Source organism: Trachurus japonicus, chromosome 22 (assembly GCF_045865225.1).
Source record: "Trachurus japonicus isolate A0001 chromosome 22, Traja_1.0".
In the NCBI taxonomy this organism is placed as follows: domain Eukaryota; kingdom Metazoa; phylum Chordata; class Actinopteri; order Carangiformes; family Carangidae; genus Trachurus; species Trachurus japonicus.
In genome coordinates, this window is record NC_140928.1 from 4,244,329 (window position 1) to 4,261,967 (window position 17,639).

Here is a 17,639-nt window from a genome sequence, read left to right on the forward strand (position 1 = left end):
AGGAGGCCGGAGCGCAGGAGGAGGAAGAGGAGGAGGAGGAGGAAGAGGGGGACAGAAATGACAGATGCACCATCAGAGGGAGGGAACAGAAACGTTGGAGGCAACAGGAGGAAAAGCAAAGAGGAGAACCAGGAAAATAAAGTTACATACAGGACTGTACTGAAGACGGAGGAGAACGGGATGAAGAGTTAAAATCAAATCTTCTCTTTTTTTTGTCGGTTTTTTTTTGTTTTCCAAGAGTTCATTCATGTCCTACAGTCCAAAAGTTTTTTTTTGTTTTTTGTTGTAGTTGTTGCTGTTTAAATCCCCCTCCCACACAAGTCATTTTCTCATTTTCTATTTTTTTCGTTCTTTTTTTTTCTTTTATTATTATTATTGTCTTGTTTTTTTTTTCCGTTTGCAATAATATCAGTTTAAGGGAAAAAAAAAAAGAAAAAATAATTATTTACAGTGCTGTTGAAATAATGAAAACAGACGTGATGAATCTACTGTAAAGTAAGTCGCATAAACACAGGAGAAAAAAAAAAAAAAACATAAGAAAGAAAAAAAAAACTGAAACAAAAAAAACAAAACAATTAAGAAACCAGCGGCGCTCCGTGTCGATCCAGAGTCGATGGCCTTTATCGGGGAGTTGTCGGAGCTCTGGGCAAACATGGCTGATGTGGAGGAGGAGGAGGAGGAGGAGGAAGGGTCAGGATGGAGGGAGAGGGGGAGTCAGAGTGGGAGAGGAGGAGGAAGAGGAGGGAGGGGGTAAAGGAGGGAGGTGGGCGGGGCAGAAGAGGGGAGCGCGGCGCTGTCTTCGTTAAGTTGGGATGATCCCGTCGCTCCTAAGGCCCCGCTTCAGCTCCAAGTCCTCCAGCTTCTTCCACAGCTCCTCCCGCTCCTTCTCCTTCTTCTTCTCACTGCAACACAACCAGGAGGAGGAGGAGGTTTAGTGTTGAGATTAGGAATGTCACCATTATACATTCTCTTCTTTCATTTTAAAAACAGAAGACGAATCTTCGATCACAAACTGTGTCGCACACGTTTTTAGGTCATTTTGACCTCCATTCATTCTAATGCAAAAATGCTAAATGTACTGCATTTATAAAGCCATATATATTATAAAGCCAGCCAGACACACAACTCAAAACACTTTATAGTAATGCTTCACATTCATATACACACACATACTTTACAAAAAATAACAATAGTCGTTGCTAGGCAACCAATATAGACGACTCTTTATTTTTCTATTTTTCGAACAGTGTGTGTATATAAAAATTTTCAAAATTGTTACAAATTTCTGAATTCATGTCTATTTCTCATGAGAGCAAGGGACTGTCATTGTTATGTTCAATGTTTATGAGTAGTGTTCATTTGTTATCTGTTTGACACCTGTTTTAACTGTTTGACAACTTTCTAATATCTGAACTCGTGTTGTGTTGTGGGATGAGGTCAAAATGACTAACTAACTAACTAAATAAATAACTATCTAACTGACTAACTGACAAACTGAGTGACTAAATGGACATTTTTTAGCCCAGATTTCAATGATTGGAAAATCAGTTTTATAATTTTTTATATACACACACTGTTCGAAAAATAAAGAGTCGTCTACATTGGTTGCCTAGCAACGACTATTGTTATTTTTGGTAAAGTATGTGTATGTATATGAATGTGAAGCATTACCATAAAGTGTTTTGAACTGTGTGTCTGGCTGGCTTTATAATATATTTGGCTATATAAATGCAGTACATTTAGCATTTTTGCATTAGAATGAATGGAGGTCAAAATGACCTCTTGGCGGTTCTAGGTAAAATCACTCTTTTTTTCGTTCTCTTTTATACTAGCATCGTGAAAACGCATAAGATGATGTAGAACACACTTTTAGGAAAAGTCACCGACTGGGAGACATAGGGTTTTTATGCAAACAGAGTTACATGCATTTTAAGAAGCAAGAGAGGTCAAAATGACCTCACGGCGGTTCTAGTGCTAAATCACAATAATTCACTTTAAACCGTTTGTGTGACGTCGTCTCAAACTGTTTTGTCACGATTATAGATTTTCTTGGTCAGAGAAATAATCACAGTGTCACGATTATCACGATTATTAATATGCACTAATTAATTTCACAACACTATGCATGTGTAAAATCAAATACAGTCAAAATAGAATTACATTACTCGTTGTTTGCACAAAATATTTCAAGTATCTATTAATATATGACCAATTATTAATCCCCAGGAGAACCAAAATATTCAGGTCATAAATTGTCATCTATACCAAATGTTTGCGTTTATTTTAATCACTTTTTGTTTTGTTTTTATTAAAAATGACACGCTAACATTTAAATTCCTACCAATTCAATGTTACATTAGATAAATGGACCAGTATCTGAGCATTTACCTTTATTTTTGCGCATATCTGCCAATATATAATATAACGGTATTTAGGAATCTTTACGATCAATTAATTGTGGCGTTTAATACCGCGATTAATTGTGAAAACAAGTAATCGTGACATCCCTAGTTGAGATATATTGTTTGTAACTGTGGGAGCCAAGGTTGTTTTAGTTTGAACATTTTCATTGTTATTTTCATTTAGTTTTTCAGTTTGATTTGTTATTTCAGTTTAGTTTTAGTCAGTTCAACAAGTGATGAAGCAGTTTTAGTTTAGTTTTTAATTTCGAGGAATTAACAAAGTTTTTATTTTAGTTTCCACCTGCTGGCTTAAATCAACACCCCTTGCTTTTTTTTCTCTTTTAGTTTTTAGTATGTTTTTATCGTAACTTGTATTATAAGTATTTTAAACTATTTGTTGCACTCTCCGCACTTTCTTTCTTTCTCTTTTCATGGATACGTTTGCCTTCATTACTGTTATAATGTATGTATTGTGTATGTATGTATGTATGGCATGTACAAAGCAGCTGTTACGACGACGCCCTTGCGGGACAAATAAAGTTCATTTTGATTTGATTTAGATTTTTGATGTAATAACGTCGCATTGTAATGTAATAAACTTTGCTGCATTTTGTAATAAGTTGTTACATAATGCAACGAATTATTACAAAATGCGGGTGTTGCACTTTTTTTATGAAAAAAAAAAGAAGTAACAATCCGGTGGAATATGTAACAACTTCTTACAAAATGCAGAAAAGTTTATGACATATTGCGTTCAAGAATCCTATTACAAAATGCATCACTACAAGGTTTTGGGATGAACTTCCATATTTGTGGGATTTTTCCCTTTTAGTTGCATCCCATAATGTTCCCATCAGTCCTCATCAGGTTCCATTCACTCTTATCTACCTGTGGGTCGTACTCCAAGTCGTCCCATATTGAGCTGCAGCTTTAGACATCTCCAAGAAAACTACAACTAAGCTCATGTTATCTGACTCTACTTTAGTTTGAGTTAGTTTTATATTGTTCATTGTAGTTTTTATTTAGTTCTCATCATTTTTTTTTTTTTTTTTTCAGTTTACTAAATTATTTTTTCACTGCTGGTTTTAGTTTTAGTTTTAGTTTTATTCTTAGTGAACTATAATAACCCTGGTGGGAGCCATTCATCATGTTGCTGTCTGCTCCTCCCAACACTAGGGGGAGCTGTGTCATGACGAGAGGCCTGAGGGTCCGGAGGAGCAGAGCTGATCATCAGTGGAGAGAGAGGAAACTAACTGTTCTTCACTGTTTTCACTAAACTTTGTGTAAATTTAAGTTTTTTAAGTGTTATCGACTAAATGTACAGATCATTCAAATATCTATCCAGCATTTATTACTTGTTTTCATGGCACTAGCTCATTGTTTCTTTGCACTACATGTGACTGTACAGTACAATCTGACCACATTACCTTATTTATCTTATCTTATTTAACTTTTTTTTTTTTTTTGCATTATTCTTATTATTCTTAACTTATTATTCAGTTGTTGTACATCTTTTATGTGAGAGCTACGCAAACTGTCAAACTCCTTGTATGTATGCAACATCTTTTATGGACTAAAGTTACACAGGAGAACAAGCTGCACTTTCTGCTATTTTACTTTTCCTCTTAAATTAATCAATTTAATTTAACTTATATGCACAGTGCACCAACATGTCGGCCTCAAAGTCGCAGTTTATTGTTTTAATTTGTTGTTTTGTTGTTATTTAATCCTCAGGGAATCTCATGGAAATTCATCCAATATTAATTCAGTGATGTCGATCATCATCATCCACAGAGCTGAACTTCTAACAGGACTCACAATAAATTATTATTTTATTATTTCTTTATGACTCTGAGGTTCAGTGTTTGTTTGTTTTTTTAGAGGTGATGAAGAGATTTACTGACGTTAAACTGATAAAAACGGAGCAGCAGAGACTCGTCGCTGTAAAATGAGCTGGAAACACAATTGACCTTTCGCAAAAGCTCCGCCCCCCTTAGTTACCGTTGCTAGCCCGACAAGCTTCTCGTCGCTACCTGAGTGTCAACAGTGTTTTTATATTGAGCGTCTTGAGGCATCAGAGTCTCAGAGGCATATGAGCGCTATATTTATGAATATTAATAATCACTAAACATTCTGACACCACGACAAAATTGCGTGGTCACAATGTAAACATAATGATGATCAAAATAGGGCTTTTATCGATTCATAAATTGCATCATGTAGCGCATCTGCAAGAGAATACGGGTAACAGGACATGGTGTTTGTGTCGCGGACCGAGACCAGAGCTTCTTCTTTTCTTTTTTTCTCCCCACCGAGAGGATTCAATCTGTGGAAGTAGCCTACACTATAGTAGGCTACAGTGTTTCCTCATACGTACAGCTCCTTCTGTTTTTTTTCTTTAATTGTCGGAAATACACCGCTGCATGTGTTCCGTTCATTCATCTCCTCATAGCGCTGTTTGTTATTGGCATTCACACACACAGAGCGAGAGAGAGAGAGAAGCGCACATGCTGCAGCAGTGCGTGGTGAAAGTGAAAGTTGTAAGGTCCGATCGCCCCCCCCCCTCCTTTAAAAAAAAACCCAGAGGAAGCACTGTAGTAGAGAGTGACTTTCGGATACAGCCCCAGTCCTGCTAGCTTACCTTGGAGCAGATATAGGCTATGTAGCCTATGCTATGCTTGTTTTCATGACATTTAGCTGGGAGTGGGGGAAGGGTCCGGCTGCGGGGTGGAGGGGGGCTTCCACACGGTTTGACCCATTGTAGGCACCTCTCCTGTTGTGTTTTCAGCTTTGGGAAGGGAAAAAACACGACTCCCCCAGCCAAACTCTTCGGGTAACTACTGTCCAACAATACACTTTGCTTGTCGGAGGTCTGAAGTTTGACGGACCTTGTTTACATAGTAACGGTTGCTATGATGTCTGATTGGACAATGGCCGTTCGGGGGCGGGGTTTTGCGAAAGGTCAATTAGGTGAGGGAGGGGCTGAGAGAGGGGGATTATGGGAGATGTAGTCCCCTTCGTTAAATCCACTGATTGTGTCCCAGGCTGCTGCTATTCACCCGGATGTTAGTACAGTAACAGTGATGATGATGATGAAGGTGTCATGGCGTCTTACCGCTGGCGGTCCGACTTGTAAGTGGCCGTGAGTTCATCGAATAAAGTACTGTTCATCTCCATGAAGGCCTTCAGGACGTTGTACACCAGCGCCACGATCGCCCTGAGGAGGAGGAGGAGGAGGAGGAGGAGGAGGAAGAGGAGGAGAAGGGGGAGGGGCTTAGTGACATCACATCACATGTGGACGAACTCACAGATACTGAGTTTTTGTAAAGAACCAGATGTTTAGTAGAATTTAGCTTCTCAGAATGAAGTTGCATTTTATTCTGAAGGTGGAAAATAACAACAGATTACGTTTAAAGGGATAGTTCAACATTTTAGGCAAATTGGCCCATTGCCATAATCCCTATAGTCGTAGCAGTAGGTCCGTTACCTTTAATTGTCGGTGCAAGCTGTTTTTAGAACGGCGGAGCAGAGCCGTGAGCTGCTCAGAGCTACGCTACGGAGGCTCATTATGGGATTTCTTGGTTTCCCTCATCATCAAACTCATCAAATACACAATCCAACAACTCCACAACGCTCTGGTGGACAAGTTGTGACCTGCACATTCACCACGCTATGAGATAATAACACAACGTTACCACACAGAGTTGTTTTAGAGGGAAATACAGAGACTGTTGATGAAAAACTGTCCCTGAAGGCAACGTGCATCAGCGGTTTTGCATGAATTTCCCTCTAAAACAACTCTGTGTGGTAAAGTTGTGTTATTATCTCATAGCGTGGTGAATGTGCAGCTCACAACTTGTCCACCAGAGCGTTGTGGAGTTGTTGGATTGTGTATTTGATGAGTTTGATGAGGGAAACCAAGAAAGAAATCCCATGAGCCTCCGCAGCGTAGCTCTGAGCAGCTCACGGGCTCTAAAAACAGCTTGCACTGACAATTAAAGGTAACAAACCTACTGCTATGACTATAGGGATTATGGCAATGGGCCAATTTGCCAAAATGTTGAACTATCCCTTTAAGGTTCAAGGTTTAAAATCAGTCTTGAGTCGGGGTTTGATAGAGACTCACGGGTTCCAGTGCTCTTTGGAGATCCTGTAGAGGCTGGCGAACATGATGGGCAGGATGACGCTGGAGTTCTCCTCGATCAGACTCATGATGTACTCGTTGTTCCAGTAGTAGAGAGCTCGCTCTGCCACCTGACGAGACACACACACACACACACACACACACACACACACACACACACACACAGTCATCTCTCAGGGTTTATACAGGAATCTTGAAGTTAATTCTAATACCTTTTTAAGACTTTTTCAAGACCTCACCGCCGCTTCAAGCTGTAACCGTTTACATCAGCGACACTTTTAACTGAACAGTTTTAGTTTTTGTGATAAAGACTATAGACCACTATGATACAACAGAATTAAAAAAAGGCTGCAGGATAATAAATCAAAGACAAAGTTTATCAAAAAAAAAACATTGCTCAACTCTCAAAAAAACAAAAACAACAATCTTCTTTTCTTTTTCATGAACCGGTTCATCTTTGTTTTTTAATAAAAACAAATAAATTCACACACTTCCGCAATGTTTTTTACAACTCAAACTCTTGGACAGCTAATTCAGAAGAAATACCTTCAATATTTAAGACTTTATAAAGTCATGAAAAGACTTTTTAAAGGACAATTCCAGGCGAATTCAACTCGGGGGTGTATTTTCCTATCATTTTAGGTCTAAAAGAAGGAATCTGAAGATTTTCAGTTTAATCGCTCCTGTTTTGCGGTAGTTGCGTCTGTCCGCGCATCGCCACGGCAGCAATGAATGGGAGTGGATGTAAGTTCCGCTGTTTAGGCTGTTTACATCCCTAAAAGCCGCAATTTTTTTCCACAGACAGCGTCAGATGGAGACTCAAACATGCACCGAGAAGTTTATTTACTTCAAGCAAGTCGACATGTTTGTAAAACTAGATCTAATTCAAAGTCTCCCGGAGTCTCGCGCGAGACCCAGTTGCCGTGCTCGGTGTGTTCACATGCAGTGGGAAAAGCTACCGTTTGTGTCATAAACACAGGAATATCAACTCTTTACTTGCTTGAAGTAAAAAAAACTTCTCGGCGCATCTTTGAGTCTCCACCTGACGCTGTCTGTGGAAAAAAATGTACACTTGAAGCAAGTCAAGAGTTGATATTCCTGTGTTTATGACACAAGCGGTAGCTCCGACTGCGCCTGAACACACCAGCACTGCAACTTCGGGCTCGCGCGAGACTCCAGGAGACTTTGAGTTAGATCGACTTTTACAAACATGTCGGCTTGCTTGAAGTAAATAAACTTCTCGGTGCATGTTTGAGTCTCCATCTGACGCTGTCTGTAAAAAAATTGCGGCTTTGAGGGCTGTAAACAGCCTAAACAGTGGAACTTACATCCACTCCCATTCATTGCTGCCGTGGCGATGCAGGGACAGATACAACTACCGCAAAACAGGAGACATTAAACTGAAAATCTTCAGATTCATTCTTTTAGACCTAAAATGATAGGAACATACAGCCCCGAGTTGAATTCGCCTGGAATTGTCCTTTAATACTTTGTAAGGGTCTTAATTTTCCCCAAATTGATTTATCACCTTTTAATACCCCGCGGATACCCTGTCTCTACCTTTAAAACCTCCTGTGTGTGTGTGTGTGTGTGTGTGTGTGTGTGTGTGTGTGTGTGTTCTCACCTGGAAGTGTGGGCTGGAGACACATCTGGAGATCTGTTTGAAGAGCGGCTCCTGGATCTTGACGAACTGTGTGGGTTCGATGACGTCCAGGATCTCCTCCAGCTCCCCTAGAAACATCACCTGCAGCACGGAGGACAGCGTTAACACACACTAACACACACACACACACACATATATAGAGGGAGACTTCATAAACAACACTCACCTCTTTTTGACTGCAGGTTTTTGGCCAGAACTTCAGTAAGCCTCTGATGACCTGAGGGAGGAGATGAGAAGAAGTTGTTCAGATTCAGATTCAAGTTCACTTTTTTAATTATTAATATTATATGAATATATATAAATATGACATTTTTCTTTGTTACAAACTCCTGAATAGTAAGAGAAAATCAACAAAAAGTGTGATATACATAAGAGTTGAAGAGGATCCAGAATAGATAAAAATATTACTACTAGAATAAAAGCAAAATAAAATAAGATAAACGAGAATATGGATGAATAAAAATATATCTAACAAACAAAAAAACTATTAAAAACAAATCAGTTTGCAGGATTTATCCTCAGACATTAACTCTTCATTCAGTGTCGGCTTAATACGTTTTTTTGGAAAGCCCTTGTACTTAATGACGCCATGTGGAGGAGAAGTGGCCGTTCAGGAGTCAAGTCCAAGAGACGTCAACATTCACTGACTGAGATGTATATATATATATATATATATATATATATATATATATATATATATATATATATATATATATATATATATATATATATACACACACACATATACATATACATATACATACATACAGTATGTACAGTATATATTAATTCTCCTCCTGATACTCACTGGTTCTGTTAATGTTGGGTCTTTCTCTAGGAACTGTACAATGCAATACGCCAACTGTAGAAGAGGAAACACAGGTTAGAGGTGATGAGACTCACACACATTTAGATCCTAAATCCAGCATTAGATCCACTACTTATTATGTGTTTATGTAAAATACAGAAGCTCATTTCTGTTCCAACATCAACATGATCTGAGCTGCAGACGATCTCACATGTTTGATTATCGATAGAAACACAAAGCTGCTGAAGTGACCTGTTGGATTTTAACACTTTCATTTGCAAATAAATAAAATAACAAAGAAAGGGTGAAAGTTTTATTAGAGCTTCATCATATCAATTAATCCAACAGCAGCTCAGACTGAACAGAAATCAGTTTAAACTTAAAGTTTAAAAGAGCTTTGTTCTTAAAGAAACCTTTACTTTATGGGTCAAGCAAAAAGTCAAATATCACAACTCTTAACTTCAGCTTCTGCATTTAAAAGTGTCCAAATCTCACAATCTCTCCTTTTCACACAACTGTGCGACTCTGCAAGATTGTGCAGGTTTAAAGTTTCACAGCAACTTATTCCACATCATCTCAAACGTCCTTTTCAAGTTCAAACATAAAGAAATCAGAAGAAAATTTAAAACAATAAAGTTTATACAAAAACAAACACACACACATATAAAGAGCCAGTGTTGTTACCTGTGCGTGGAAGAGGGACAGACTCCTGACAGTGTGGAGGGGGATCAACACTTTGACCAGAAACTGTTTATGCTCGGCTTTCAGTGGCAGAGCGAAACCATTGATTATACTGAGAGAGAGAGAGAGAGAGAAGCAGAGAAAATATAAACATTAATTAAACATGAAGACATGAAAGAGTCTCATTGTGACCGTGGCAGATCAATGAGCAGCAGACAGACAGACAGCAACACACTGAGGCAACAGCAGCACGTGATGTTTAAATGTGTTTGTTGGTTCATTTCTGGCTCCTTCTCTCCTGTATTTCACTGTTTAACTGTCACTTTTCACTTTTCAAAATTTCTTTACCTTCACTTATAATGTACATTCTCACCGCACTAGACACAGTAATAATCTTACTCTATATTTACCCTTCACCCGCACATCACACCATCAGTTTAATATGTCTTATAGAGGTCCTATGTTTTGGAATGGACTACCTCCTTCACTAAGATCCATTTCTTCTTATTCACTTTTTAAAAAGCAGTTAAAAATACATCTCAACTTCTCTTGAATTTCCCGCTCTTTCCTCTCTGCATATCCCACATCCTTACTTTGTCTTTTTATGAGTTTAATTAATTAATTTTTTGTATATTATCTCTATTGTCTTTATTTGCTACCGAATCACTTTGCACTTTATTTATTTATTTTTTTCTCATTTCTGTTCATTTTTGCTCACATAACATTGATTATGTCTGCACTTTATCTCTTTTTTTGTTATGTTTATTTGTTAGCCATTGAAATTTGTCTTGTTGTAATTTGTTATAGGGGTGGAACCTATGTACAAGCCAACCGGCTTCGTTCCCTCCTTGCACCATTGAAATTTGTGTGTTAAATAAATAAACTCTAAACTCTAAACTCTAACTCTTAATCTCATTTAATATTCATTTTCATTCATGTTTGAGCTTTAATAACTAAAAACTGAAGCTACTTCCTCCGTCCTGTGGTTTCATGTGTCTCTCCTCTCACCTACATCACTGTGTGTCCCAACATTTCTGGCCCTCGACCCAGTGAAACAAAGGTCCAATATTTTCCTCTAACTCAAACCGAGACTTGTTTTTTATAATCAAGTTGTATCATAATAATATAACGTAGGTGAGATGTTAAAAATATGACAAACTGTCAGAGTTGCTGAGTTTAAAGATGAAACTTGTGACAGTTTCCATCATCTGTGTTCAGGAATAAGTGAGTGAATCTGAATCATCACTGGTTTGTTTCCATCTGTTGATGCAGATTAATAACAACCAGCTGCTTCAACTTCGTTATGAACCTTTTTGTGTTTTTTAACGTTGTGAACCCAGGAATAAGGAGGAATTAAAAAAACCAGGCTTCATGTTTTATTGAAAAAACTCAGATACAGCTCTGAAGGGATTATGCAGATGTGTTTTCTGACATGTTTCATTTTAAAATCAAAAATAAGCAACGACTACAGTGGGTGAGAGGAGCCGCCGTGGGGCTGCAGCTCCCGACGCAGAGCTGAGAAACCGTCTGTGTAAATCACACCTCTTTTCTCTTTAATGGATTAAAACCATGAATCTGGTTCTTATCTACGAGTCAAACTGAACCTGAACCTCTCGGCTCCGACGCTCAACGTCTCTTATCAATCTGTGACTGGAGACGATCGGTATCTGTGCACGACGACAAGATGAAACATCCTCCATGCTGCTGCTGCTGCTCTCAGGTCTGTCTGTGTGTGTGTGTGTGTGTGTGTGTGTGTGTGTGTGTGTGCGCTCCACATACCTCCCCAGGATCTCCAGCAACTCAGCCACCCCGTTGAAGTGCTCCGTCTCATAAACAAAACTGCAGAGAAAAGGAGAGGAGAAAAGTTCAACGGCTGAACAACGAAGTGAAAGCAGGTGATGGTTTAATTAACATAAAGACTGGAAACTACGATAAAACAATGATTATTGATTATTCATCAAGGGACATGAGGCGGGAATAACGTCTGTCAGTCAGTACGTTTACATGCAGAGCTTAATCGAGCTATGCTCAAAATTCGATTTTGGCGTCAAGTCGGACTTCTGTCCTTGTCTCAATTTACATGCAACTGAGAAAACCGAATAACTGACGGCTCCGCCCCCTCATGCGGCGTCACCTGTTGTTTCAGCAGGTTAATACGCCCCCCTGTCCTGTTGACTTTTCTGTCACCTGGTAAAAAACTGAATATAAACAACTTATAAGCTTAATAATAAATTCTCAACTGCAGTTCCTGACCAGACGCGTCAGTCTGGGCTGGATTCACACTGAGAATAGGATACGGGCTTCCTTCTTCCTCTCTCTCTCTCTCTCTTTTTAAAAAAAAATAAAACACTCTTGCTGGTCGCGCTGTGTGAAATGCATTGAATCTGCGCTGATGTTGGGTTTTTTTCTTTACTTTGCCGGGTTCGGGCGGCTTCTCTGCTCCACTTGGTGCCGTCTCTACGGTTGTGGAGCAGCACACATGCATTGTCCAGTTATACTCCGACATGACGGAGAAAATCGAATTCCAATCGCATTATCTGGGTGTCTTAATCGTCTTAATCGGAGTTCTCAACTCCGATTTTCACTAAGGTGTTTAAATGCACTTCAGTTGTCCAGTTATAGTCGGATTAAGGCAATAATTCGGTTTTTTCAAGTGTCATGTAAACGTACTGAGTGTCTGAAACTCTGACGAGGAGGAAACCTCAGGTAGAAAACAGTTTCATACATATAACTAGTGAACAAAAGCAAAAAGGGTATCCCGCACACTTTTGCAAGTGACTTGACAGTGTGCGGGATACCCTTTTTGCTTTTGTTCACTCCTTACCTATGCTCCAACGCACCTGTTTTTCAAGATTTTTTTAGGTGTGCATCAGCCTTCACACCTTGAATACATATATCTAGAAAATGCATTTCCTGAAGGAAATACGAGTGAATTGCTGAATTAGCAAGCTAAGTTGACAAATAGTGCTACAGTAAGTAAAGATCTACATGCAAAGCCACGACCAAGCAGGAATCGAACCCATGAGCTCATGATCAGTAAACCTTTACTCTGTCACTAGGCCACAGAAAGCACACAGTAACATTAGTACACTGTGAATAATCAAAGCTGTTTGAATGCTAGCTGAAAGGCCTGTGAACTTTTTAAAAGTTGAATGGAGCGTGCATCTTAAAGTATGTTAAAGTAGTAAAATTTGACATGTAACAATTATGTCCAAGGCAGGAATCAAACTAACAAGCAAACAATATGTGTTTGTGTAAATGTAAATGTGTGAATAAAACACAGGAGCAGGATTTACCTTTTCTAAAAACACTAACACATTGTACTGAAGTGAATTTAACACCGTCAGATGAACAAAAACTGAAAACTACAGACAATTAAATGCACTTTTTTTCTTGAAAGCAGAAATAAAAGTCATGAGTAGACACTTCATCAATCAGATCAGGAAATAAAAACATTATTATTTATGGCTCAGCTACGACGGAGTATTAGGGCCACATTGAGAAAAAAACAAAACACACAGACTTCGAGAATAAAGTCGTAACATTGCGAGAATAAAGTCGTAAATTACAAGAATAAAGTCATAAATTTACAAGAATAAAGTCGTAAATTTACAAGAATAAAGTCGTACATTTCATACGAGAAAAAAAGTCATAACATTACAAGAATAAAGTTGTAAATTTACGACTTTATTCTTGAAGTTTGTGATTTTTTAATTGTCAATGTGGCCCTAATACTCTGTCATACTCAGCAGCAGTTAAAAAGAGTTAAAAAGAAAAAAATCCTACTTATAAATCAATAATAATCATTATTTTCGTCCTCTTCCACAGTCTTCACATTGTAAATGTTAAATAAGATGCAACTTGAGTCGTCCACAACCTACGACTGGATGTTCAGCTGCTGAGTTTGTCATGTAAACACCAGAGGAGAAGAAGCAACAACACAGGGACGTTGAACTCACCGTAGAAAAATATTATTGATCTGTTTTCGTATAAAAGCCCTCAGCCCCAGGAATTTGCCGTAGATTCTATGCAAGACTGTCTTCAGGTAGTCTCTCTCCCGAGGATCCTCGCTGTCGAACAACTCCAAGAGCTGCAGGGGAAGAAGAGAGAGGAGGGAGGGGGGGGGTTAGTTTAATGTCAGGACAGAGACTGAAGACACAGATTTGTCGTCTTTTTGACTCACCTGTAGGACAAACTTCTGGTCTATGTACTTTTTGGCAATGCTGGGCTGGAATTCCTGACTCTCCAAGAACCGGATGAAGAACTCGTATACCAACTGGACGGAGGAGAAGAGAGGGGGAGATAGAGGGAGGAGGAGGAGGACAGAGAGAGTTGATGATGTTAAAACATTTTAAAAAGTTTAAGAACAACCAGCCGATCCATAGAAACAGAAGAAAAGGTGGTAAAACCCTTTAATCTACAGGCCGCTGACTACGTGATAATGTCAAGAAATTGCCAAGAAACAACAATTAATTGCATAGAAATTGACTTTTTTTTGCCATTTTCTCAACAATTCATTGATTAATTAGTCATCCAAAAATTTTTTTTACCAGTTGCAGCGTCATGTTTTTCTTAAAGACAAAAGATTACACATGCGTTTCATGCTTTGACGTTGCAATAACCAATATTTCTGGGCTATTTCTACGTAATTAATCGTTATTTCTTGGCTATTTCTGGACATTATGAGGTTAATTAACAGCCTGTAAATTAAAGCGTTACCAAAAAGGTTCCTCTTAGAAACGAGAGCCTTCAACTGAACCCTGGACACACTGGGACTGGACTGGAGGGAAAAAGGTCCAGGAGGTCAAAGGTCACGAGGGAGCGGAGTGGAAACAGCGAGGTGAGGAGACGGGATGTCTGAATGTGAGTGATGACTGTGTGTGTGGAGGGGGAGCGGGGGTTAAAGATAAATATAAATATATATCTATTGTTTATGACTTTGGAGAAAGTTTGTGCGAATGAAACGACAAAAAAAAAGAAAAGAAAAAAGAAAAGAAAGTGTGTTTTTTTACCAGGAAGCTTCTCCTTGAGATTTGCATCTCATTTCTAAAGGAGTCCTGGGCAGCGGGCAGAGAAGGAGGAGGGGCGGTGAGAGACCACAGAGCCGGGCTCTGGACCACCACCACAACTAGACCACAACCACCTCAACAACAACAACAACAACAACACAAAAAACACAAACACAAAGCTCACCCAACGACCAGGAGACACACACACACACACACACACACACACTTTATGCTCTCCCATCCCATCTCGTTGTATTTGATACAATGACAATGAAGTTTCTATTCATTTGCTATTTTAATGTTTGCACTGTTGCTCGTTTTCTTATCATTGTTTTTTTAGTTTTTTTTTTTTACATCTATTCTATTACTATTTTTTTTATAGATCAACTTTTTTATTGAAAAAAGTACAATATACAGCGGGGAAAATAAGTATTGAACACGTCAACATTTTTCTCAGAAAATATATTTCTAATAGAGCTATTGACATGAAATTTTCACCAGATGTCGGCATCAACCCAAGTAATGCACACATACAAAGAAATCCGAACATTAATGTCCATAAATTAAGTTATGTGTAATAAAGTGAAATGACACAGGGAATAAGTATTGAACACATGAAGAAAAGGAGGGGCAAAAAGGTATGGAAAGCCAAGAAAGCAGCTGGAGTATATTTTCTGAGAAAAATGTTGACGTGTTCAATACTTATTTTCCCCGCTGTATATATATATACACACATATTCACATCATATACATTGTTTTTCCCCCTTTTTTCTCCCCACACAGTAAGTGCAAACAGAAACAAAGTCACTTCTGCTGTTCTATTTCTATGTTAGATGTTGTATTAACTCTGAACCCAGCGATGTGCAGCACTTTGCTCATCTGCTGTTGTTTTTAAATCTGCTTTAGAAATAAATCCAGACTCGACTCGTCTCCTACTTGAAAACAGTGCAATCGAACGCCACCTCAGGTCGGAGCTCCACTTGGTCTGACACACGTCGTCACATCAGTTTTTGTTTTGTGTGCGACATCGAGCTGCCGATACGAGCAGAGTTTTTTCTTTAATTGCCTGTTTATTTTGGCTGCAGCGGTGCCGAGTGTTATCACAGTTACGCACAACTCTTTTTTTCATCAACTGATCCGTGGAGAGCCTGAACACAACGTGGCGCTGCAGCCGTAGCGTGTGTGTCTGTGTGTTTTACAACATCGGCAAGAAAAAAATACTGACCGGCACAAGCTGCTGGTTTTGATACACTCCTGTTTTTATTATGATAATTATGACAGTTTGTTGCAAATTTCATTTTATATTGGTGGATTTATTTCTTAGTCTTAGTTGTATTTACAGTATATCATTTAAATGAATATACTGTTTAACTTGCACATCACAAAATGCATTAAAAATAAAAAGGCACTGTTTTTTTGACAAAGTTTGTATGTTTTCTATTCTTTAAGCACCGTTTAATTACGGCACTGTTTCAAAAGTACCGTTTGGCAGCGGTATCGGATAAAAGCTAAACGCTACCCCCATCCCTAGTGACGTCACACAACAAGCTGCACCCGTGCAGAACCACTACGTCAACGGTAACACATCAATTAAAATGTTTTTAAATGCCAAAATACATTAAAGCGTTCTGTTTTTTATTGTTTTTGTGCCTTTGTAATGTTTTTTGTGCCTTTTGTAAAAGCTTTGAATGCAACGTTTGTCTCAGTCCGCAAGGTTCATGTTTTCAACTGGGAGATTCAGAGTTGCGAGTCGTCTTGAACGCAGCATTAGCTCCGCATTACGACTGGAGGCGAGGGGGGAAACACACACACACACACACACACACACACAGGTCATTAATTAACACAGTGTCTTGTTTGTTTAACACATACACAAACCCAGATGTCACGACGACGACAACCGGTGGAACTATTTCCTGATGGACAACAGGCGCAGTGACATCACCGTCCTGTTGTCGCAGTGAGGCTCAAAACATGTCACAATAATTATTTTCACCTTGTGATTCATCAGCCTGTTGATGTTCGGCCTCTACAGCTCCAAGTCTTTCAACATGTTTGTTTTATTCTTGCTGCCATTTTCATTTCTCATTCTGTATCTTTGATCAACTCTCCACATGTTGGAAAAAGCTAAATAAATAAACTTTGAATTGAATTAGATTCAATTTAGTTCATAGAAGACGTTTCGTTTTGTCCAAACAACTTTACAAACTCCAAAAACATCAGTTTAAACCCTGAACATCCACTGGCTCGCTGCCATGTGGTGAATTACATCTCGTTTTGTCTGAACAATTATACAAATTCATAAAAACATTAATTTAAAAGTGTGAGAAAACGTAAGAAAAAGTCTCTATATCGATATAAAAACACTTCATTTCCCATAAAAGCCGTCATTTTTCCATCTGTGTTTGTGTACCACTGAATCAAGACACCACATGTTAATGAATAAACACACAACACACACACACACACAGCTGTGGCGCTGTGTTTACCTGTAAGTGCGGCCAGGAGGCCTCGAGCGTGGGCTCGTCCTCCTCGGGGTCAAACTCATTACTGTCACTGGGCGGAAGGGTCCGGAATATGTTGTGAGACACCTGGAGGGGACACACACAGACACACACAGAGACATGAGACATGAGACATGAGTGTGTGTGTGTGTGTGTGTGTGTGTGTGTGTGTGTAAGTGTGTATTTACTCTCTACAGGCTCTAACTGTCTCTCTCCATCAGCTCCACCTCCTCCTGTTACTTTCCTCGACCTTCTCTCATAATCAAGGGTAGTAAATGAAATCACAATGTTTGTATTTTAACTCTTTTATTTTTCATTCTTTCATATAAAATGTTGAATTTTTAGATTAGAACTGCACTGTGCATGTAATATAACTGTCTTTAAAGTTTTACAATGTTTTTTACTATCGTCTATCACTACAGGTGAAA

At 38.8% G+C, this 17,639-nt stretch overlaps 1 protein-coding gene across 7 annotated transcripts in view; it reads right to left on the reverse strand.

The window, feature by feature from the left end:
* Positions 1–289: 289 nt before the first annotated feature.
* The window catches only part of ppp2r5eb (protein phosphatase 2, regulatory subunit B', epsilon isoform b), a 71,365-nt gene continuing 54,015 nt past the window's right edge, over positions 290–17,639 (reverse strand). For all 7 annotated transcript variants that reach the window (XM_085767956.1, XM_085767954.1, XM_085767953.1 and 4 more), the window contains 11 exons: positions 17,197–17,298; positions 13,882–13,974; positions 13,658–13,788; positions 11,478–11,537; positions 9,702–9,810; positions 9,018–9,071; positions 8,376–8,426; positions 8,171–8,290; positions 6,529–6,656; positions 5,518–5,619; positions 290–902 (listed from right to left, as the gene is read on the reverse strand). In XM_085767956.1, coding sequence (XP_085624082.1) covers positions 803–902; positions 5,518–5,619; positions 6,529–6,656; positions 8,171–8,290; positions 8,376–8,426; positions 9,018–9,071; positions 9,702–9,810; positions 11,478–11,537; positions 13,658–13,788; positions 13,882–13,974; positions 17,197–17,298 — 1,050 coding nt within the window. In that variant the 3' untranslated portion in view covers positions 290–802. The remainder of the gene's footprint in view (positions 903–5,517; positions 5,620–6,528; positions 6,657–8,170; positions 8,291–8,375; positions 8,427–9,017; positions 9,072–9,701; positions 9,811–11,477; positions 11,538–13,657; positions 13,789–13,881; positions 13,975–17,196; positions 17,299–17,639) is intronic.